The following is a 24,582-nucleotide window of genomic DNA, read 5'->3' on the forward strand; positions in this document are numbered from 1 at the left end:
TTTATGAGCTTTTGGCACAGGCCAGCACAAGTCACCTTGTTGCACTGTCCTGCATCATAGAGAAAAGGCAGTAATGCACTTTATTTAAGCAATATGGAACATTCATGTTCTCACCCCCTCTGCCCCATCCCCCCGCGCTGGCAGCCAAGTGTTAAAGCAGGCACCCTTCCACCATAATACAAGGATGGTCGTGTTGCATGCAGAATTGTTTTTGTGCAGGAATGGGCACCTTCCTGCACAAACAATACTGGAAAGCTTTTCCCTCTTCCTATGAGTGCTGCAGAATGCAGCACACGTAGAAAGAGGAAAAACCTAGGAGAAATAAATATATTTCTCCTTGTTGCACCTTCCCTGGGCTGGGCCATCATTTTGGTGCATCCCCAGGTTTACAAGGTCTTGCAACTTTCGGGATGCATCAAACTCCATGTGTGTTATGTTTATAATGAGCATTTTTCTATGCACAGAGTAGGGCAACGCAGCGATTTGTGCTGCCTTGCCGTACTCCAGATTTATGAGGCCATTTAAAGTCAATCGGCTTTCCGTAGCTTTATAAATATGATTTAGGGGTTTGCGCCTCCATTGCGTCACAGTAGTGATGCTACTGCGGCTCAAGGCCTTTGCAAATATGGGCCTAATCCGTTACATCTGACTTAAGGGCTTGCGTTGCCTTGCGTGACGCAAGGACAACACAAGCCCTTAGTAAATCTGGGCCAGGTCTGCAGACCTTTCAAGGGAATTATGGGTAACTTGTGTTTGCAACTGAAGATCACCGGTAATCACTGCAGGGGCATAAAATAGGCTCTTGCATCTCTTGCACAGCAGGCAAGCTCCAACCCTCATGATACGCTCTACTCAGACCAAGACCAACCAAAGTGATATATTAGAGGACACTCACAAATATTTTCAGGAGGGTCCCATGATTTTTATTATGCCACTGACCACTGCTGATTGTACAGAATTGTGATCTATGTGCTTAAAGTGATAGACACATTTCAGCATCAGAACTGCAGTAGTTGGGTATGCTCGTCTGGTACAAGAAGACTTTTGCAAATAAGCCATCCTCGTATATCAGTCCTTTTAATTATATAGGCCAGTAATAGTGAGTCAATTTCTAGCCTGAAAAGATGTCTTACGGTCTTTCCATATCTTTCCATGTTTGATTCTTACAGTTTGATTTCCTCTTTCAGGTCCAGAAACGGGGAAAAAGAGCAAACACTGAAATTCGAGATATCTGGTCAACCTTCAGCTGCTTCCTTTCTTTTCTTTTTCCAGATGTTCCTTTTTATTGAGTTGAACAAATGTAGTTCAGACTAATGTTGGGAAGTACAAACAACGATCTGAAATGGAAACAACAACAAATATATAATTGGGAAATTAAACATTTAGGTGGTCCTAGAACCTGGTATCTGTTGATCTAGAACACAAGCCAGAATTGTTTCAGAACGTTAAGCATAGTTTGTAATTATTCTACGTAGGAAGTAATAAACACTCAATAAACAATATATTGTTTGTGTTTATTTGTTGTTATTTTACATATATAGGGAAAGAGATTGCTCATGCTGTTGGCAGACGCACTACAGAGTGCAGGGAAGTCGAAATAGGAGGCCACCGTCAAGGCTGCTGTGACAGCGGTTGGAGGCCTTCCTGCCCATCCACCTCAAAACGACCCTTTAATGCCCTTGTTACAAGTGTGGGATTAAATTCCGATCTGTGAGCAAACCCTGGAGCTTATTTAGAAGATTAGTGCATAATGCAGAGCTCTACAAGGCAACGTAAAGCAACTTTGTATGGCTTTTAATCCCATAGCTGCTGGAACTACCCCCTCCCCACTGCCCACCCCCAGTGCTGAGCCCTTCTTTGGCTATTTGGGGTAGTTCATGCTTAGGGCTCCATAACTTTTTTTTCACATAAGCTATCCACTCCAAATTTGCGTCCTTTTTTCCAACATCCTGGGGATTCTAAACATACTCAGGGTTTGTTGATTCCCATGGTGGGGACCGAGAAATTAGACAAAATACAGCTAAAATTTGATTTGGGTTTATTGGGAAAAAAGTGCTGCAGGAGAAAGCATCAGTTTTTTCCCTGCGAATGTCATCAACAAAGAGTTTGCAGTGCTAAAATCACCATCTTTCCAGCTTTCATGAACAGAGACTAGAATCAGAAAATCCAATTTTTCAACACAGTTTTGGCATTTTACTGGGACATACCCCATTTTTCCTATTTTTTTGAACTTCCAACCGCCTTCCAGTTAGTTACAGAAATGGGTGTGAAACCAATGGTGGAACCTGATAAGCTATACATTTCTGAAAAGTAGACAAAATTGTGAATTCAGAAAGGGGGCATTTGTGTAGCTCCTTCAAGGTTTTCCTATAGAAAGTAACAGTTGAAATAAAAACAATATTGAAATTGAGTTGAAAAAAACAGCCATTCCTGTCTACGTTTCTTCTGTATGCTTTTCCAACTATGGCAGATTTTTGAAAGCAACATACTGTTACATCTGCTGGACTCTTCGGGTTGCGGGATATATAGGGCTTGTAGGTTCATCAAGAACCTAGGGTATCCAGAGCCAATAAATGATCTGCACCATGCAATGGGTTTTCATTGTATACCGAGTATACAGCAATTCATAAAGAGTGAAAAATAGGTATCAAGAAAACCAATATATTTCCAAAATGGGCACAAGATAGAGTTTAGAAGCAGTGGTTATTTGCACATCTCTGAATTTGGGAGTACCCATACTAGCATGTGAATTACAGGCCATCTCTCAAAATGACTTCTTTCTTACACACAGTCTTACATTTGGAAGGCACAAATGTAGAGAACAGAAATTGGCAATAAAACTTGTTCTTCTATTTTGTGTTCTTCCAAGACTCACAATAAAATGGTACCTCACTTGTTTGGGTAGGCCTAGTGCCTGCAACAGGAAACGCCCCAAAACGCAATGTGGACACATCATCTTTTTACACTGAAAACTGATGTGCAAACCTATACATTTTCGAAACTTAGGAGAATCCAGGATGGGGTGACTTGTGGGGCTCTCACCAGGTTCTGTCACCCAGAATCCTTTGCAAACCTTAAAATGTGGCTAAAAACACCTTTCCTAATATTTCGGTGATGAAAAGTTCTGGAATCTAAAGGAAACCACAAATTTCCTCACACCCAGCATTCCCCCAAGTCTTCCAATAAAAATGGTACCTAACTTGTGTGGGTAGGCCTAGTGCCCGCAACAGGAAATTACCAGTTTTTTGCAAAGTGCCTAGCTGTGGATTTTGGCCTCTAACTCAGCTGGCACCTAGGGAAACCTACCAAACCTGTGCATTTTTTAAAACTAGACACCTAGGGGAATCCAGGATGGGGTGACAGGTGGGGCTCTCACCAGGTTCTATTACACAGAATCCTTTGCAAACCACAAAATTTAGCACAAAAAAAACACTTTTTCCTCACATTTCAGTGATGGAAAATTCTACAGTCTGAGGAGAGCCACAAACTTCCTTCTACCTAGCGTTCCCCCAAGTCTCCCCATTAAAATCGTACCTCACTTGTGTGGGTAGGCCTAGTTCCCGCGACAGGAAATGCCCCAAAACACAACGTGGACACATCACATTTTCCCAAAGAAAACTGACCTGTTTTTTGCAAAGTGCCTAGCTGTGGATTTTGGCCTCTAGCTCAGCCGACACCTAGGGAAACCTCCCAAACCCGTGCATTTTTTAAAACTAGACACCTACGGGAATCTAGGATGGTGTGACTTGTGGGGCTCTCACCAGGTTCTATTACCCAGAAACCTTTGCAAACCTCCAAATGTGGCAAAAAAACACTTTTTCCTCACATTTCGGTGACGGAAAGTTCTGGAATCTAAGAGGAGCCACAAATTTCCTTCCACCCAGTGTTCCTCCAAGTCTCCCGATAAAAATGGTACCTCACTTGTTCGGGTAGGCCTAGTGCCTGCGACAGGAAGTGCCCCAAAACACAATGTGGTCATATCAAAATGATCTATTGCAAAACTGCCTGTTTTTGCGGGGGGGGCATCTGCGTTATTGGTCCCAGGTGTGGCGGTCATCTATGGAAACCTATCAAACCCAGACATTTTTTTAAAACTAGAAACCCGGAGGAGTCCAGGGAGGTGTGGCTTGCGTGGACCCCCCAACATTTCCTTACCCAGACTCCTCTGCAAACCTCAAATGTAGCTAAAAAAATCAAATTTTACACACTTTTCTTTGTAGGATCTCTGTGCCGGTACAAATTTCCTACCACCCAATGATCCCCTCGGTCTGCCATTAAAAGTGATACCTCACTTGTGTGGGTGGCCCAGGTGCCTGCAATAGGAAAAGGCCAAAAAAGTGTAGTAATTGAGGGAATAGCACAGCAAGTTGATAAGCACAATTTTTTTCTTTTATACATCTTTAGGCTGACTCTGCTTTGGGGACCCACAAACATGAGGTATCATTTTACTTGGGAGACTGAGGGAAACGCTGGGTGGTAGGAAATTTGTCCAGCGTGGTGATGCTACCAAGAAAAGTGAGGAAAATATGCTTTTTTAAACAAATTTTGAGGTTTGCAGAGGAGTCTGGGTAAGAAAATGTTGGGGAATCCACGCAAGCCATACCTCCCTGGACTCCTCCAGGTGTCTAGTTTAAAAAAATGTCTGGGTTTGATAGGTTTCCCTAGGTGAAGGCCGCAGCCGGGACCAAAAACGCAGGTGTTCCCGCACCCCCACCTTCTGAAACACAGGTAGTTTAATAATAGATCATTTTGATGTGTCCACGTCCTTCTGTGATTTACCAAACACTAAAATTGTGAAAAGAAACACACTTAGGTTATGTTAAAAAGACTGCTCACCCCCCAACAAAGTTGGTGGCATGCTTCATCATTGGGGTCCCACCTGAGAAACCTACCATATTACGGGTGTCCTGCGACTCCTGATTACAGTGGAGCAGGTTTTTCCATTTTTACCACACATACTGGTTGGATTTGGCACAAGGGTGAGTGATGGTTCTGTAGATCAGATTTTATTAACAAGAGGTTGCACAAAAATGAAATGCACTGTTAATAACTGAAAGGCCAAAAACCTCAACCAATGACTCACAGCTCGCGAGCTATAAAGCTGTGTCACCGCACCAACCGCTTTACAGTCCATTCACACACCTTTCATACATGACATGCACAAGACCATTCACGCCGCCAGCCGCGGGCCCAGCACATTACAACACTAGCATCAACAAACAGCACCATTCAAGGGCCCATCACTTTCATACGCCCACATTCCTGATACAGCAATCACACCAGCTGATGAGATGTGGACTGGTATTTGGCTGGCAGTGTGTTGCAGTGGCCAACAGCAAGTCACTATTTACACCGCCAGCCAAACGCCACTCCACGCACACCCCCAGCCAAGTACATCCCTTGGAGGGCCCAGCGGGTGCCGGCGAAGGATAAGAATAGCGCTGCACGGAGGTGCCGCGCTGCGGAGACGGGACGACGTGAGCAGAATTCAAGGGCTGTGTAGTATTACCTGTGCCCTGCTCCGAGGGCGTGCAGCTCTGTGTTTCCGAGCCGTTCGGCCCTGGCCTGTGGGGCACGGCATTCTCCAGGGTTTGAGGATTGGTAGGGTTGGCCCCCTACACAAGTAGTGCAACAGAGAAGTACCTGGCATCACCCATACGACCTCACATTTGTCAATGTAGAACACATCCCCGGCTCTGTCTTGGACATTATTCTCCTGGGGGAGGGTCAAGTGGAACGGAGCCCATACTTCGCATTGACGGGACCCTTGTGTCACTATAGGGGGGGTCGCTAGTCAGGGTGGTGGATGTCCTCCCCCCTGCACCACTCCTCTGTGTTAACGTGCTTGAGGTGGACCCGGATGGACGGCCCCCCACGGGGCCTTCCCCAATATCGTAGAGGTCAAATAGGCAAGCGAAAGACACCTAGACCGCCTACAGGGACCATGGACGTGCCTGAGGCCCCACCAAAAGAGCAGGATACAACCTTCTAGGTACTGCGGCAGATGGAAGTAACTCTGCACTACTACACTTCACAATTCAAGAGGGTGTTGTAGGACATAATGGACACCAAAACCACTCTGGAATCGAAAATTGGTGAAGTAATAACGGATGTCAACTTAGTCTGGACCGACCATCGTGCGCTGGCTGACCGGGTCACAGATGTGGAAAAAGACCTGGTCGAATTGACCCCTGCTGTTAGAGCTCTTCAGGAGAAGATGCTCCATCTGTCAACGGAGGTGGATGGGCTGAAGCGCAGGGCCGAAGATGCGGAGGGCAGATCGAGGCGGAACAACATCCGTTTGGTGGGGTTCCCCGAGCGAGTCGAGGGCTCTAATGCCGAAGTGTTCATAGAAAAGTGTCTCACAGAGACCATCTTGCGGGACAGAATCCCAAAGTTCTTCTCGATTGACGGGCCCACAGAATCCCGGGCAGACTCCCGCCGCCGGGAGCCCATCCTCACCCTATGATAGCCAGATTACTTAATTACCGGGACAAGGACCTAATATTACAGCTGTTTCGTAAAGAAGGCCCTCTGCAATTTGAAAATACATCGATCATGGCCTATCCGGACTTCACCGCAGAGGTTCAGAAGAAACGTGGTTCCTTCTGCCAAGTAAAAGAGCGCCTCAGTGAACACAACATTAACTATGCACTCCTGTTTCCTGCCAAACTTCGTGTACAGGACGGTTCCAAAGTGCACATCTTTGCCTCTCCAGAAGATGGTTGGACCTGGCTCCATGCCAAGGGTCTGGCTCGGCACGCACGGTCAGAGGTCGCGTAGAAGGGTTGGTCGTCCCCCAAGGTGAAACGCAAGCGCCGGTCGCGCTTGGGGATCAAGCCCACTCCGGAGCAAGTGGTGGAAGAGCGCTCTCGTCTGCTGCGTGAGACAACACGATTTGTGGCCTACCCGCCCCCGCGGTGTTGTCGGATCAAGCCGACACTGAACCTGAACAAGAGACCCGCTGTGATTCTGCGGACTCCCTCCTGGGTCCGCTGCTCACTCCGCGCTCAGCCAATGACAGTTGAACTATATTACTCGCCCTGGTATCTATGTGGCCTGAGATGAGCCATTGCCCACTGTTTCCCATGCAACTGGTCGCGGGTGTCATTATCGAGCCGGCGGATGGAAAGTGTTGGATACATGGCACACACCCGAGGCCTCCCCTGCTGGGGTACTGGGCAGCGGGGCCATCCGCAGGGCTAGGAGATTGAACTTCCAGATCTGGCCTACATCATCCATGCCCTATTACATATGGACCTGTTCACCCTCATGCCTGTTTGCAGGTTCTGTTTTGTTCTTGCCTATTCAGTGCTATTGTTTAATATTGTTTTTTTTTCGTTATTTCCAATTGGGGTTCTCCCATTGGTCTTCCATGGGTTTATTCCATCACTGCCACATATCACAATCATCACGAGACGCGGTGAGCGCGCAGTAGACTCCTTGGGGTGAATATGCCAGGAGGTGGGATGCGCCTGCTACTCCTTGGGGTCACCATGGACTGGGTCCCTTGAGCCCCCCCACCAGCTAACCTCTCCACATTTCCATGACCACACTAGGGCAGACTACACACATTGTCATCGGGGCTACTCCGGGATCCAGCTGGGTATAGCATTTGGGGTGCGGACTTTAACTGTGTCCTGGATATTCACATGGATAGATCCTTCTCCCCACTACCGACTGCCCCGAGTAGCCAGATCTCGCACGAGCTGGAGGCCTGGACGTTGAAGAACGGCTTGTGTGATATTTGGCGATCAGGGCACCCGACGCAGTGTGAATACTCCTTCTATTCCCCTGTCCACAGTTTCCACACAAGGATAGATATGCTTCTCAACTCGCCAGCAGTAGTACACAAGATACATGCATCAGATTATTTGGCTCGCACCATATCAGATCAACCATCTCTGGCCTAGGGGTCAACTGGGCCAAATCTTGCATTTTCCCTCTTTCCCCTGCACCACTGGAGCCTCGCTCGGTCCTACCAAATTATCACCTACCATGGTGCCACTCCACTTTTAAGTATTTGGGTATACAGATATACCATTCCGTAGATGATCTAAGAGAAGGCAATATTGACAGGGTTCTTCGCTCAGTCCGCGGCTCATTACCCTTCTGGGTGGCTCTTCCTTTGTCACCTATGGGAAGAGTGGCCATTGCAAAAATGCTCATCCTCCCGAGATTTCTATATTACTTCATAGCACTCCCGATTGCCCTGCCTCGCTCATTATTAAAGTCCCTGCAGCCAATAATGATTGACTTGTTATGGGGCAGGGACAGACGTAGAGTAGCACTGTCCACAACACAATACCCACAGAAGGAGGGAGGACTGGGCATGCCTAGTCTCGAACTGTACTATGCGGACGCCCAATTGCAGTGGCCGGCCTCATGGCTTGGTGAGACCCCCTCACCAGAACGTACAGTGATAATGAAAACAATAGCGCCGCTTCCGGTGCTAACTTGGCTGTTGGATGGGTCACACCATTCATCACGCGGCTCCATTTTTACTAGATGTCGCCAAATTGTGCTGGCTGTGATGTGTACATGGCAGAGGTTCCCCGATACCATATTGTCCTTTGATCCCACTGACACAACTACCTAGGGTCCAAGCTCTGACAGAGCACCACAACATGTCCCAATGGCCCAGGGTGGGTCTGATGAACACAGGAGAGTTCTACTCGGCCTCCACACTGAGGTCCTTTGATGAGCTTATAAAGAATGCAGGGATACATGCCGGCGCCTTTCTATCGTATTGCGCAATCAAGCACTTGCTGGGTGTCACGTGGGAACAGGGTGGTGCTGAACTGCAGGAATCAACTACTTACACTGATCCTTTCAGACGGAAGTACACGAGGTGCAATATCAAGATTATACTCGACACTATTAGCTAGGGTTTGCCCTGAACTAACACGTGCTAAATCCTGATGGGATGAGGAACTCCCTTCCCCCCTGTCTCAAAATGCCTGGACGGCGGCACTGTCTGCTGTCAGAAATGTCTCTCGCAACACCATACTCCGCTACACTCAGTTCAACTATGTGCATCACTCTAATTTGCCTCCATCCCGCATAAAACGGATATACCCTGGGTCGGACCTGCTGTGCCCCAAATGCACGCAGCCATCAGTAGATTTCTACCACATGGTGTGGAAATGTCCCCCGTTAGCCACAGCCTGGCAACGTGTCACTGACACTATAGCCGATATCACTGATCATACTCTGAATGTGGACCCGAGTCCTGCCTGTTGGGTCTCCACCGCCGCGCCAAAAGGGACAAACAGCTACACAGATTTATTGATCTGGCCATTATAGTGTTTAAGTGCTTGATAGCAACCCATTGGAAGGCTCCACACGCTCCGGGATATGCCAATTGGCTGCGCGATCTGCTACAATGCTCTCATGCGGAGGCTCAAACACTATGCCAATTACAGTACAGAGGGTTGGCTCAGGGAGGCTCTGAAATACGGGACGCTTTTATTGTAAGCATGGAAGCTAAGAATGACACACACCCACCTTGAGCCCTGCGCGTATCACATGGTATTGGACAGACACATAGGCATTCATAATGAACACAGCGGTCGAAACCGCCGTGTTCATGGTGGCGGTCTTTCTAGCTGCCGCCAGCTCCCCCTGAATCCCGCCGGCCATATTGTGAACATTCCTCTGGATCACGGGTGGAAACATTGTTTTCGCCCGCCGGCCCAGAGGAATGCCTGGCTGGGACATTGCCTCTATTGGGCAGTGACCTCCGCGATGGGGCACTGCACAGGGGCCCCTGCAGTGCCCATGCCAAGTGCATGGGCAGTGCAGGGGCCCCCAGGGGTGCCCCAGTGCACCCCTTCCACCAGCCTTTCCTTGGCAGGGAAACCAACCAGGGAAAGGCTGGTGGCTAAGGGATCATTATCCAAGGGGCAGCACCGCTGCCAGGGGTACATTATGTGGCGGTGTGGCCCGCCATGCCGGCTGGCGGGTTTTCCCGCCACCGCATGCCTGGTACGCCACACCGCCATGTTCAAAATGACCACCATAGTCCCCTCTTACCCTTGGGTCACTTGCGCCCTGTTGAGGCAGCCTATATATCTTACTCATCATACACTATCAGGTCGCTGCATATACCGCGCATGATGGACACTGATTAAGATGTTGCCTGCTTGTAATTAGACCAGCCACGTCAAGGCTAAAGCTGTCCCCGTTTGGCAACCTTGCCCAACATATCTAGGTGTGCGAAATTGGTAACTAATGTGCGCCCCATAAACACATCATCACGTTCCTTGAACCGGACACAGGCAAGTCTCACCGCCCCACACACAATCCAACCTCACCAATCGATATTAAGTGGCACAGTTAATTGTTATGTTTTCCATGGTACATCTATATGTGTATTACACTGTATAAGTTTATCAATGTGTACTTAGTCGCCCGCCTTTGTGGGCAACTGCTCTGACAATCTTTATTATGATCAATAAACAGATTTGAAAAAAATAAATGCAGCATTCAAAGAAGAAGCAAATACCGATTATGAGTCACGGTTGCAGGAAATATAGCCGTCCTCATCAAGGGACTAGTAGACCAATAAGAAGCCAGTTACAGCTTCCTTATCAACCCCATCAAAAAAGTCAAACCAGGAACTTTTTCAACTCTTCCCGATTTGTGGGAATCCACTAGGTAGCTCTAGACTGAGACCTAAGTCTGGCAGCGTTGTCCCTCAAATACTGCTCCGCATACAAATTAGTCTGCTCAAAAATCTCTTCCAAAAATACATCGTCCATAAACAACTGAAAGAAATTGACAGGCAAAAAGTTTTCCGTATTCACTCTACACCTTGGGAGAACAGTAATGGCAGGAAACTGTGGCTGCTCAATGTTTTAGTGCAACCCAGGTGTCAGGTCTTCCAATGGGAAACCTTTCAGCCCTGGGCTGCTGCACTATTGGCACATCAGTGTCCTCCTCTAAAACAGGCCCTTCATCTGCACTGAGAGTGGCTTCCTCATCAGAAGATTCCTCTCGGACAGAAAACTCACTGCCAGAATCTCTCACTTCCTCCTCTGCCTCAGATGCAGAGTTAGTCTCATAATCATGGTCAGAAGACAACTCAAAAAGCATGCCAACAACCTGCTGAGAGGTCACTCTGGAGCTAGCCGTGATCCTTTCTAAGAAGTGTAACTTGACAAATGCGCCAACAACAACCAGCACTGACTAAAATAAGTAATAAAACAGAGTGTGGCTTTATCACAAGGAGTTATGTACTCAAAATCTATACCACTCACTTGCCTGAAAAAGCTAGACTCACCAGCAACTACTCTGCACAGACCCAGCAATCACCAATGATATCCCACTAAAAAGAAAAAAGAAAAGCAAATTAGACCTAAGACAACATAAATATCATTGTGCACAAATCAAAGGACAATTTCACACACAATCCTGCAGTTAGTAAACCATCTACAAACATGTCATTCATGCATGGCAACGATACTCCTTTGGAGTAAATTGTTTTTACTTACCTAAAACATGCAACTATGCAAACCGCAGGTCAACCACTGCCAAAACCTTAAGCAGCCACAGCAAAGGAAGCAAAAGCTTTGAACTAGAACAAAAAGGAGAAATAAACTGTAATAATCACAAATGCGAATACTTTGCCAATTGACAAACACCCCGCCACCAAGCATTTAGAAATTTTCCATGGTGCTTAAGTGGATTCTGCCCCGCTTGGGGGCAGATGGGCCTACAAAAATAGGCTGATCTGCCCCCCAAGAAGGGCAGAAATGGCCAACAGTTCTGTGACCCCTTTGAGGGGTGACCCTTGCCAAAGGGGCCGCCATCCACACAAAACACACACACAAACAAGATCCCTGGTGCCTAAGTGGATCCTGCCCCCCTTGGAGGCAGATGGGCCTAAAAAAATAGGCTGATCGGCCCCCAAGGGGGTCAGAAATGGCCATCAGTTCTGTGCCCCCTTTGGGGGGGGACCCTTGCCAAAGGAGACACCCCCAACACAAAGAAACAAAGGAAAAGAAAATAAATCCCTGGTGTCTTGGGGGCAGATGGGCCTAAAAAAATAGGCCGATCTGCCCCCAAGGGGGACAGAAAGGGCCATCACTATTGTGTCCCTTTTTGGGGGGCTGCCCTTGCCCAAAGGGTGCCCCCAAGGCACAAAAAACACACAAACACATACAACACAATCCCTGGGGGGGACGAAACATTTAAAACAATCTTGCCCCCGGGGTACGACCCTTGGCTAAGGGGTCACTGCCCTAAAACATTTCTGGTTCCTAGTGGGTTTTAAACCCCTGCCCTCTGGCAAATACAGATATAATAATGTCCCCAGGGGAGCGATCCTAAGGGGGTTTCTCCCCAAAATAAACTAAAAAAACATCCCTAGTGGTGATATCATGCTCCACGATCACGGGCCTCGCCTGCGATTGTGGAGCAGGAATCCATTGAAAACAAGCACGGGGGAAAGGAAAAACTCTTTCCTTACCCCGTGTCTTTTTTCCACACCCAACCACCCGCGCTGTCGTCATCAGATTGCTGGAGGGGGTGGGGGTGGAAGGGGAAGTGATTCCCCCTCCATCCCTGACGGGGATGTGGGTGGGAGGCCCACGGGGAAGGGCTAGCGCTCCCCATTGGGCCGGATGCAGGATGAGCTGGTCTCGTCCCCGACACGCGGGAGCCATGACCGAGGACGAGACTAGCTCGCCCCAGGCACCCAGGGAGTTAAAATGGTACCTCACGTGTGTGGGTAGGCCTAGTGCCTGCAACAGGAAACTCCCCAAAACGCAACGTGGACAGATCACATTTTTATACTGAAAGCAGATGCAATTTTTGCAAAGTGCCTAGCTGTGGCTTTTGGGCTCTAGCTCAACCAACAATTAAGGAACCTGTGCATTTTTTAAAACTAGACACTTACGGGAATCCAGGATGGGGTGACCTGTGGGGCTGTCACCAGATTCTGTCACCCAGAATCCTTTGCAAACCTCAAATTTGGTCTAAAAACACATTTTCCTCACATTTTGGTGCTGCAAAGTTCTATAGTCTGAGGGGAGCCATAAACTTCTTTCCACCCAGCATTACCGCACATCCCCGGATAAAAACGGTACCTCACTTGTGTGGGTAGGCCAAGTGCCTGCGACAGGGAAGGGCCCAAAAAGTATTGTGGTGATAATGATAAATCAGGTGAGTGTACTAATTGGTCCTGGGATCAGGAACCATTTAGGGAAACCTATCAAACCCTGACATTTCTGAAAAGTAGACATGAAGCGGAGTCCATGGAGGTATCACTTGTGTGGATTCCCCAAAGTTTTTTTTTTTTACTAAGTGTACCCTGCAAAGGTGAAACATTGAATAAAAACACTATTTTTCCATGCATTTCTGTGACGTAAACTACAGCAATATGCAGCGGGATCCACAAACTTCTTACCACCCAGAGTTCCCTAACTTATCCCGCTCAAAACGCTACCCCACTGGTGTGCTTCGGCCTAGTGCCCATGACAGGAATATCTAACACAAGGGACAATGATAATCCTAAGAGGGGGGCTAATGTTGACCCTGGGGAGAGCTTGATGCGGACTGTAGGCATAGGCACACAAGTGGGGTAGTGTTTTTATCAGGACATGTGGGGAAATTCTGGGTGGTAGGAATTTTGAGGATCCCTGCACATTCCTGTAGTTTACATGACAGAAATTCAAGGAAAAATTGTGTTTTTATTCAAGGTTTCACCTTTGCAGGGTATTTTGGGTAAGAAATGTCTTTACATTTGGTAGGTTTCCCAAGATGGCTGCCGAGCCCAGGACCAAAAACGCAGGTGCCCGCCTTACAAAATCAGGTTGTTTTATGATAGATAATTTGTGATTTGCAGGGCCTTCTGGGTTAAAAAAAACTGGGGAGAGTCATGCAAGTCCTGTGCCTTTGGACTCCCCTGGTACTAGTATGTTAAATTGAATCCACCACTCACACTGGTTGGTTTTAGCACCTCCAGAAATCCTGGTTTAAAAGCATAAATACTTATCAAAGTATCTAAATATTGAAACCAAGCCACCTGAAGGGGAGCCATAAAGTCTCTTACGGCACCAACCGCTTTATGGTCCATTCACATGCCATTCAAGCACAACACACAACACTTTCATACCACCAGCACTGTCAACCGATCGTTGCACTCACATCAACTTATCGCCACCAGACAAAGGCCCATCACATTCATACACCACAGGACAGAATAAGGAAGACACATCTTTCATGTACCTTTAGCGCACTCACTGTGCTAAATCCAACTCCTTCCATTTTGTGGATGCAAGCTGGGGGTGTCCGAAGATGCCCTGTGAGGCCCATTCATCAAAGTGAGTGAGCATGCCTACCTTTGTGAAAATTCCCCAGCATGTCTGCCTTGGTTTCAAAGTTCCCTAAAGAGAACGTCATAAACTATGAAGAAGGGTAGTGTTTGGCCTACAGGGTAGTACCTGAGAACATAGCATATGTCCCAGCCACTGTTATGTGTAGTTCTGTGTCTGTAATGCACTTATCATACAGCACATCGAACATCTACTAAGTTCTGCCAGAGGATGAACATGTCAAACACACACACATACCTGTCATAGTAATTCAGTGCGTGCACAGCACCAATGGGTTTGAATCCATAGGTGTAAATGATGTGTATCTCTACTACCTTTAATATCTGCCTTCTACCTATGCAGTATCCCTGGAAAAGCACACCTACCGTTAGCTTTTCTCACCTATTCATGTCTCTGTCCTCATCAGATACCTGACTAATCTAGTATAACTGCCAAGTGAACCTATACTAATGTCTTCCATCCCTAGCTACTTGAAGCTTAAGAAAACAAGTCTTTCATGCGCCATCAGAGCAGTTACTGTGCTAAATCCAACTCCTTCCAGTTTGTGGATAGAAGTTAGGGGTGTCCGAGTATGCCTTGTGAGGCCTATTCCTCGAACCCAGTGAGCATATCTACCCTTGAAATTAAGGCAGACATGATGGTGAATACTACCCAAGGTCTCTAAAGTAAAAACCCAAACAAATATCCTGTGGGCATCATTCACCAACACTTCTATTTTTGCTTTGAAAGTGAAGCTACAAATTGAGTTTGTGCACTTTCAAGCAAGTAGAAATGTTGGTGAATATGTCCCACAGGGCATTTGTTTGACTTATTACACTTACTCTGGTTCTCGTTGGCAATCCGGGTAGTCCTTGTGTAACATATATAAGTTCCCTAACAAGCACAATAAAAATTCAGTCACACCTTTAACATTTTGCCACACAGGGTACTCGTGACAACATGGCATTTGTTCTGTCCAGTAGTATGTGCAGTGTGGGGACTATAATGCATGTTAATCATCGAACAGAACACCTATCATGTTCTGACGGCAAATAAAGGTGACAAGAAGGCCATAGGAAAATCCATGATTTAATGGACTAAAATTCTGAACTAAAATTGTGTGCCTGCTTGCCTAAAGAAGTAGTGGCCTATGGACGTTAGGTATCCATGCACAGCCATTGAAAGGTTTACCCAGCAGTGGCTCCACCTCAGTCAATTTCCCAGAAGTTTGCTTTAGTATGATACAAGGTAAAGCAAGTAGGAAAACACAGGCCTGGCAGAGATAGGCACTGGGAACAGTAATAATGACTTTCCTGCTTCAAGCACACTTTATATTGACGACATGGTCAATCCATTTTGGGTGTTTTAGGAATGCGATCAGCAAAGTGTCATTCCTGCAGCCTTGCCACATCCTCCAGAACATATGAAGCGGAGGCTGCTGCTTCTGTAGCACCAGTGAGGCTTTCATTCACAGACAACTGAAAGTCAAGGAAAGACATGAGTCTTCCTGTGGTTGTCTGATGATAAACAACATACGCATTGTATGTTGTCATCTGGATCAGGTGGGTAAACAGTTTCTTGAAGCAAGTGCAAGTTTTACGACTCGATTTGTATGGTTGAAGAACCTGGCCTTTCTTGTCCACTCCGCCATGTACATATTAGAATCAATTATACAGGTGGGCTTGTGGACTTTGGCCATCTGACCCAAAACATGATGGGGGAAGTGCTCTCATCATGAATTGTAGTGAGAACATACACATCACACCTATCCGAGAACTTGACTGCGAGCAGTTTGTTGAAAGACAATGCAGGGAAGCCTTTGCGGTGACAATGAACTGTACCACAGGCCACAGTGCCAGCTTTGTAGAGCTCAGTGAACAGCTCTACTCCTGTATAGAAATTGTCCATATTACGTTTTCACTTATTTGGTGTAAATCTGTTCAGTAGTTTTTGAGGTATTAAAGGAAATCCAAATTTGTATATGTGGGCTGGTGAATAATTTGCAAATTTTCACAAATACTCACACAAAAGAAGGGCTGTAATTGGCTGACCGCAACCCAACTAGAAAGTTGCAGCTGCCATTTTATTTCCAGGGACACCGTCCCCAGGGGTGAAAATCCTAATTGAAAGTGGCATAAGGGGTCTGATATTGGTGTGTTTTAGGGGCAAAGTTATGGGTTTCAAATAATTTTGCATCACTATGTGTGATATTCACAAAAAATCAGGAATATTTGCACATTTTTGCGAATTTTTCACGAAAATATTTGCGAATAAAAAGACATTTGGAAGAGAACTCACAGACTCATTCATACACTAATTCCTTCACTGATACATGCACTCAGAAACTCATACACCCACTCACACACCCACTCAGACATTGATGCACCCACTCACACACCCACTCAGACCTTAGGCACCCACTCACCGACCTACTCAGACACTGATGCACCCACTCACAGACCATTCAGAACCTTATGCACCAACTCACTGACGCACCCACTTCCTGACCCACTCAGATCCTCACACACCCACTCAAAGACCCACACAGTCCCTCTTGCACCCACTCACAATCCCATTCAGACCCTCACGCACCCACTCACAAATTCACTCAGATCCTCATGCACCCAAAAATAGATCCACTCAGACACTGGCACACCCACTCACAGACCCACTCACACCCTCACACATATATTCACAGACCCACACACCCACTCACAGACCCACACAGTCCCTCATGCACCCACTCACAGTCTGATTCAGACCCTCACGCACCCACTCACAAAACCACTCAGACCCTTATGCACCCCACTCACAGGCACACTCAGACACTATTGCACCCACTCACAGATCCACTCAGACCCTCACACACCCATTCCCAGATCCACTCATAGACCCACTCAGACACTGATGACCCACTCACAGACCCATTCAGACCCTCACACACCCACTCACAAATCCACTCAGACCCTCTTGCACCCACTCACAGACCCACACAGTCCCTCATGCACTCACAAACCCACTGAGACCCTCACGCACCAACTCAGAAATCCACTCAGACTCTCATGCACCCAGTCACAGGCTCACACAGACACTCACACATCCACTCACAAACCCACTCCGACCCTCATGCACCCACTCACAGTCCCATTGAGATCCTCACGCACCCACTCAGACCCTGATGCACCCACTCACAGACTCATTGAGACCCTCATGCACCCACTCACAGACCCAGTGAGACACTGATGCATCCATACACAGACACCCTGAGACACTCATACACCCACTCACAGACAACTGAGAGCCTCATGGACCCACTCAGACACTGACGCACCCACTAAGACACTGATGCATGCACTCACACACCCATACAGACTTTCACAGCCACTCCCACACCAGATACACCTTCTTGCACCTCTTCTCACACCCAGAGAGACAGGCTGTGGCCAACTCCCTTCGGCCATGCTTGACTGTGGTTGGATTAACGTATATTAAAAAATACTACGGCCCATATTTATACTTTTTGACGCACAACTGCGCCAACGCAGTTGTGCGTCAAAAATGTTACCGCCGGCTAACGCCATTCCAACGCGCCATGCGGGCGCCTTATTAATGGAATGACGTTAGCCTGCGGACTGGTGTGTGTCAAAAAAAATTACTCACAACAGGCAGCGCCGGCGTATGGGAAAATGGGGGTTGTGCGTCAAAAAATGGTGCACGTCAGGTCTGAGGCAAAATTCAGGCCTCAAACCGGATTTGCGCCATTTATTTTTTATGCCCAACCTCCATTGACATGACTCCTGTCTTAGCAAAGACAGGAGTCATGCCCCCTTGCCCAATGGCCATGCCCAGGGGACTTATTTCCCCTGGGCATGGTCATTGGGCATAGTGGCATGTAGGGGGGCCCAAACCAGGACCCCTATGCCACGAAAAAAAAATCGGAAAAAAATACTTACCCGAACTTACCTTTACTTCCCTGGGATGGGTCCCTCCATCCTTGGGTGTCCTCCTGGGGTGGGCAAGGCTGGCAGGGGGTGTCCCTGGAGGCAGGGGAGGGCACCTCTGGGCTCCTTCCGAGCCCACAGGTCCCTTAACGCCTGCCCTGACCCAGGCGTTAAAAAACGGCGCACATCAGGCTGTGCGCCGTTTTTGAAGGCCCACCCCCTCCTGTGCGTCAAAATGACGGCAGAGTATAAATAAGGGGCACAGGCCTTAAAGTCATTTTTTGGAAGGGAACGCCTACCTTGCATATAATTAACGCAAGGCTGGTTCCCCCTTCCAAAACATGACGCACATGGTGGAATTTTGACGCCCGCGGGGTCGGACGTCAAAGTATAAATATGGGGCAGGGTTTGCGCCGATTGTGCGTCAAAAATGTTGACGCACATTCGGGCAAACAGAGTATAAATATGCCCCTACATGTTAAAAACCCATAGAAATTCATTGGGAGAAACAAAGGTTACAGGGACATTATAGGTAGGAAAATGAATTTTAAAACAAACAGACATTCACTAAAAAAAACAAAGGTTACAGGGACATTATAGTTAGGTCCTGAAATGACTTGCACAAAATTCAGCAGTTACAGTTACCTGAGCTAACTAGAACTTGCGCCTCTGTATTGCACTGCTTATGACATCACATATTACATCACTCATGACAGGGACATCACTGATGACATCTCAAAGAACCACTCACACACCCAATCATACTCTTACACAAACTCACATAGATCACCACATAAATACTAAAACACTCATTGACAGAGCAATATAACTACTGCCACACACCTGCTCACTCACACAACACTAACAGACCCCTCAATCATGCATGCATAACTATGCTATTACCACCCATGTACACCCACTCACAGCCCAACACATCACTGATACACCCACTCACACACCCATAGATTACTCACAAATCTACTGTAAAATACATATAACCACAGACACATCCACTCATTCACACATACAACAATAAACACACCCATGAACTCACCCATACACAACCACTTACCCACCAATACAAAGACTTACTCACCCAATCAATCACCCATACAACAACTCCTACTCCCAGTCACCAATTAATATAGGCACTCACTCACCCACTTACTCACCCATACAGCCATCCGTACTCCCACTTTTTTACGAATAAATTTACTCACACATCCACTCACTCTCACAATGACTAACTTATGGGAACAGCAACTCAAAGATAAAATCAGTCATTGATACACTCACTAAATCACCCACTAACTGACTAAAAAATACGCTATTTTGGCTACTCAGTCCCCAATTAAACCTCTCACACACATACATAACTACCCATGCAGCTACTAACATCCTCTTTCTTACACGTACACCTTCTCACACATACACTTACTGTACCACACAAAAAGTAACAGAACCACTTACCTGTGGATACAGCCACTTAAAATGCATTCACTCATCCATGTTCTCAATAACAGAGAGAGTTACACACTAACACGGTTGCTGAAACATACAGGCAGTACTCTATACAAACACTCACACATTGATTCTCTCAGCTATACAGCTACTCAGACACCCACTCATTGTACCAATACAGATTATTGCACAGTCACTTCCTTATATATACACCTAGTAACACATCCACGTATGGTTTCATACAGAAAGTAACTCAACCACTAACTCACCAACACAAGCAATCGCACCTTCATTCATACATACATATACCCACTTACAGATACTGGATGATGTCGTTCGTGATGTCATCAGTGATGCCACTATGTCATGAGTGATGTAATATGTGATATCATGAGCAGTGCATTACTGTAGGAGGCTGGCCTGGCTTATAGTGGGTACCTGATGGTACTTACACCTTGTGCCAGGTCCGGTTATCCCTTATTAGCAGATTAGTAGTGTTCTAGCAGCTTAGGCTGATAGAGGTAGCTATAGCAGAGCAGCTTAGGCTGAACTAGGAGACATGCAAAGCTCCTACTATACCACTTATATCAAATATCAGAGTTACTAAAAATAAAGGTACTTTATTTTAGTGACAATATGCCAAAAGTATCTCAGAGGATATACTCCTTTAGGAGGTAAGTAAAATACACAAAATATACACACAAACCAAAATCAGGTAAGTGAAACACATAGAAAAGTAGTGCAAACACTGTAGAACACAATAAAATTCAATAGGAGACAATAGGCCTAGCGGCAGCACAAACCATCTACTCCAAAAGTTGAATGCGAACCACGAATGGACCCCAGGCCTAGTGTAGTGTGTAGAGGGTCGCTGGGAGTGTAAGAAAACACAAAGGGTGTCCAAGATACCCCACCCCAAGACCCTGAAAAGCTGCAGTAAAGTTACCCTACTACCCCAGAAAGACAGTAAAGTCGAGATGCAGGATTCTGCAAAGGCAACAACTGACTGCAAAGCACTGAAGACGGATTCCTGGACCTGACGACCTGTAAAGGAAGGGGACCAAGTCCAAGAGTCACGCACGTGTCCAGGGGGAGGCAGGAGCCCACTAAACCCCGGATGAAGGTGCAAAAGGGCTGCCTCCGGGTGGAAGAAGCCAAAGATTCTGCAACAACAGAAGATGCCAGGAACTTCTCCTTTGGTCAGAAGATGTCCCACGGCGTGCTGAAGGACGCAGAGTTGTTTCCACGCAGAAAGACCACAAACAAGCCTTGCTAGCTGTAGGAGTCGCAGTTGAAGATAATGGGTGCTGCCCGGGCCCAGGAAGGACCAGGAGGTCGCCCCTTGAAGGAGGAGACAGAGGGGGCTCTCAGCAACAGGGAGAGCCCATGCAGAAGCAGGCAGCACCCGCAGAAGCACTAGAACAGGCGTTCAAGAAATCTGAGCACGGCGGTCGTCTCAACACAACAAAGAGGGTCCCATGAAGTTGGTGGTCAACTCAGCGAGTTGAGCAATGCAGGACGGAGTGCTGGGGACCTGGGCTGTGCTGTGCACGAAGGAATTCTTGCAGAAGTGCACAGAAGCCCTAGCAGCTGCAGATCACGCAGTACACAGGATTAATGTCTAGCGTGGGGAGGCAAGGACTTACCTCCACAAAATTTGGATAGAAGGACCACTGGACTGTCGGGGTCACTTGGATCCAGCTCCTGTGCTCCAGGGACCACGCTTGTAAAGATGAGAGGGGATCCAGAGGACCGGTGATGCAGAAGTTTGGTGCCTGCGGTAGCAGGAGGAAGATTCTGTCGACCCACGGGAGATTTCTTCTTGGCTTCCAGTGCAGGGTGAAGGCAGACAGCCCTCAGAGCATGCACCACCAGGAAACAGTCGAGAAAGCCGGCAGGATTAGGCGCTACAATGTTGCTGGTAGTCATCTTGCTACTTTGTTGCGGTTTTGCAGGCGTCCTGGAGCAGTCAGCGGTCGATCCTTGGCAGAAGTCGAAGAGAGAAGTGCAGAGGAACTCTGGTGAGCTCTTGCATTCGTTATCTGAAGAGAAAGCCACAGGAGAGACCCTAAATAGCCCTCAGAGGAGGATTGGCTACCTAACTAGGTAAGAGCCTATCAGGAGGGGTCTCCAACGTCACCTGCTGGCACTGGCCACTCAGAGGTCTCCATTCTGCCCTCACAACTCTGCATTCAAAATGGCAGAGGTCTGGGACACACTGGAGGAGCTCTGGGCACCACCCCTGGGTTGGTGATGGACAGGGGAGTGCTCCTCTTTCCTTTGTCCAGTTTCGCGGCAGAGCAGGGGCTGGGGGCTCCCTGAACCGGTGTAGACTGGCTTATGCAAAGAGGGCACCATCAGTGCCCTTCAAAGCATTTCCAGAGGCTCAGGGAAGCTACTCCTCCCCAGCCCTTAACATCTATTTCCAAAGGAAGAGGGTGTAACACCCTCTCTCAGAGGAAATCCTTTGTTCTGCCTTCCTGGAAATGGGCTGCCCAGACTCCAGGAGGGCAGAAACCTGTCTGAGGGTTGGCAGCAGTGGTAGCTGCAGAGAAAACCCCAAAGAGCTAGTTTGGCAGTACCCGGGGTCTATGCTGGAGCCCCGGGGATGCATGGGATTGGCACCCGTATACCAGATTTGGCTTGGGGGGACAATTCCACGATCTTGGACATGTTACATGGCCATGTTCGGAGCTACCATTGTGAAGCTACACATAGGTATTGACCTATATGTAGTTCACAAGTGTAATAGTGTCCCCACACTCACAAAGTCCGGGGAAATTGCCCTGAACAATGTGGGGGCACCTTGGCTAGTGCCAGGGTGACCTTACACTTAGTAACTTTGCACCTAACCTTCACCAAGTGAGGGTTAGACATATAGGTGACTTCTAAGTTACTTAAGTGCAGTGTAAAATGGCTGTGAAATAACGTGGACGTTATTTCACTCAGGCTGCAGTGTCAGTCCTGTGTAAGAATTGTCTGAGCTCCCTATGGGTGGCAAAAGAAATGCTGCAGCCCATAGGGATGTCCTGGAACCCCAATACCCTGGGTACCTAGGTACCATATACTAGGGAATTATAAGGGTGTTCCAGTGTGCCAATCAGAATTAGTGAAAATAGTCACTAGCCTGCAGTGACAATTTTAAATGCAGAAAGAGCACAAACACTGAGGTTCTGGTTAGCAGAGCTTCAGTGAGACAGTTAGGCACCACACAGGGAACACATACAGGCCACAAAGTATGAGCACTGGGGTCCTGGCTAGCAGGATCCCAGTGACACAGGCAAAAACAAACTGACACACATGTAAAAATGGGGGTAACATGCCAGGCAAGATGGTACTTTCCTACAATTACAGGGGCACAAGTTATAGTTAGCTATAGTTAGCTCAGGTAACTATAACTGCTGAATTTCTCTGGTTTTGGGGAAGTAAATTCAGGACCTAACTATAACATCCCTCTAACCTTTGTTTTTTTCCAGTGAATATATATCTCACTTTTTTTTTAAATTTATGTGTAGTTTCCCTGGGGAAACACACACAAACATACACACACAGTCTCTCTCTATATCACTTTTTTTGGGTTTTTTTTTTCAGACGTGTAGTTTCCCGGGGGCCGATAGTGACACCAAGGCAATCCACACGTTTTTTTTTGTTTTGTTTTGTACATGCACCCCATAGGGGTCAGCCTGTGTCAGGAGGGCCAACCTTGCCATTTTCATTTAGCTTTTGTTTTTCATATCCCCGGGAGAGGCGCGATTACCTCCCCCAGGGGAAAACCATTCTTTTTGAAGAAATAAAAAATGATGCCCCCTTAGAGGGTCCATCCATGTCAGGAGAGCTGACCCTGGTATTTTGTTTTGCACCCTTTTTTTTGTTATCCCCTGGGGGGGGCGCGATCGTCTCCCCATGGGAAAACCATTATTTTTGACTGCTTCCGCAAGGGGGGAGCACGCCAACCCCCATGCCACTCCAAACAAGATCTGTTGAGCCTAGGGCTGATTCCTGCAATCCACAGCCAGGGAACTGTGCCAGGAAGACCTCGATGGAAAGGTGAGACTCTCCTCCTTCCATCGATGCATGCCTGGCATCTGGGGAGGTTGTTTTGGCCTTTTCTTCCCCACCGGAGAGGAGAGAGGAAGCTTACCTGCTCTTCTGATCCTCCGGTGCAGAAAACAGGGAGGAGGGGGGCGTGGGGAGACGTGGAAACTGTTTCATGTCTCCCGAGGGTTTTATGATTAAATAAATAAATCCTCCGGTGCAAAACATTGGAGGATTCTTTAAAGCCCTCCATGGTGTCAGCGAATAGTCGTGACCCACGCCATAGAGGGTGTGCGTGTAATGGCCAGTGGCCGTCACACGCATTGAAGTGGTTAATGGCCTTGTAGATATTGTGTAAGGCAATGCAGCACAAGTCACTGCGTTGTCTTACACTGCGTCAGAAAGGTGTGCGTGGGTTTTTCCACGCAACAACCATGGGTTTTGACGCATTCCCAGATTTACAAGAATCTGTAAACCTGGGAATGCATCAAAACTACATGCCTCCCCAGGGCAAGCGCCACAGAGGGAATTATCTTTATTTGTCCTTGTTGTTTCCTCTTTCCGCAGCACACATGGAAAGAGGGAAATGCTTCTCTGGATTGTTTTTGTGCAGCAAAGTGTACCAAAAACAATCCTGCTGACAATGTAGACACCCTTGCATCACGGTGCAAGGGTGCCTGCATTGGCGCTAGGCAGCAATTTGTGCACTAGTGCAGGAAGAAAGGAAAAATGCACTGTATATTGTAAATACGGTGCATATTTGCCCTTTCCCTGTTGTGCAGGACAGCACAGTAAGGTCACTTGCTGCGCTGCCCTGCGTCACGGGG

General features: G+C 47.4%; 1 protein-coding gene across 1 annotated transcript in view; it reads left to right on the plus strand.

Annotated features, from left to right (window-relative positions):
* Positions 1-1,500, plus strand: part of ANKRD45 (ankyrin repeat domain 45) — a 485,557-nt gene extending 484,057 nt beyond the window's left edge. The window contains exon 6 of the mRNA XM_069233340.1: positions 1,188-1,500. Coding sequence (XP_069089441.1) covers positions 1,188-1,219 — 32 coding nt within the window. The 3' untranslated portion in view covers positions 1,220-1,500. The remainder of the gene's footprint in view (positions 1-1,187) is intronic.
* The last annotated feature ends 23,082 nt before the right edge of the window (positions 1,501-24,582 follow it).

Source organism: Pleurodeles waltl, chromosome 4_2 (genome assembly GCF_031143425.1).
Source record: "Pleurodeles waltl isolate 20211129_DDA chromosome 4_2, aPleWal1.hap1.20221129, whole genome shotgun sequence".
In the NCBI taxonomy this organism is placed as follows: domain Eukaryota; kingdom Metazoa; phylum Chordata; class Amphibia; order Caudata; family Salamandridae; genus Pleurodeles; species Pleurodeles waltl.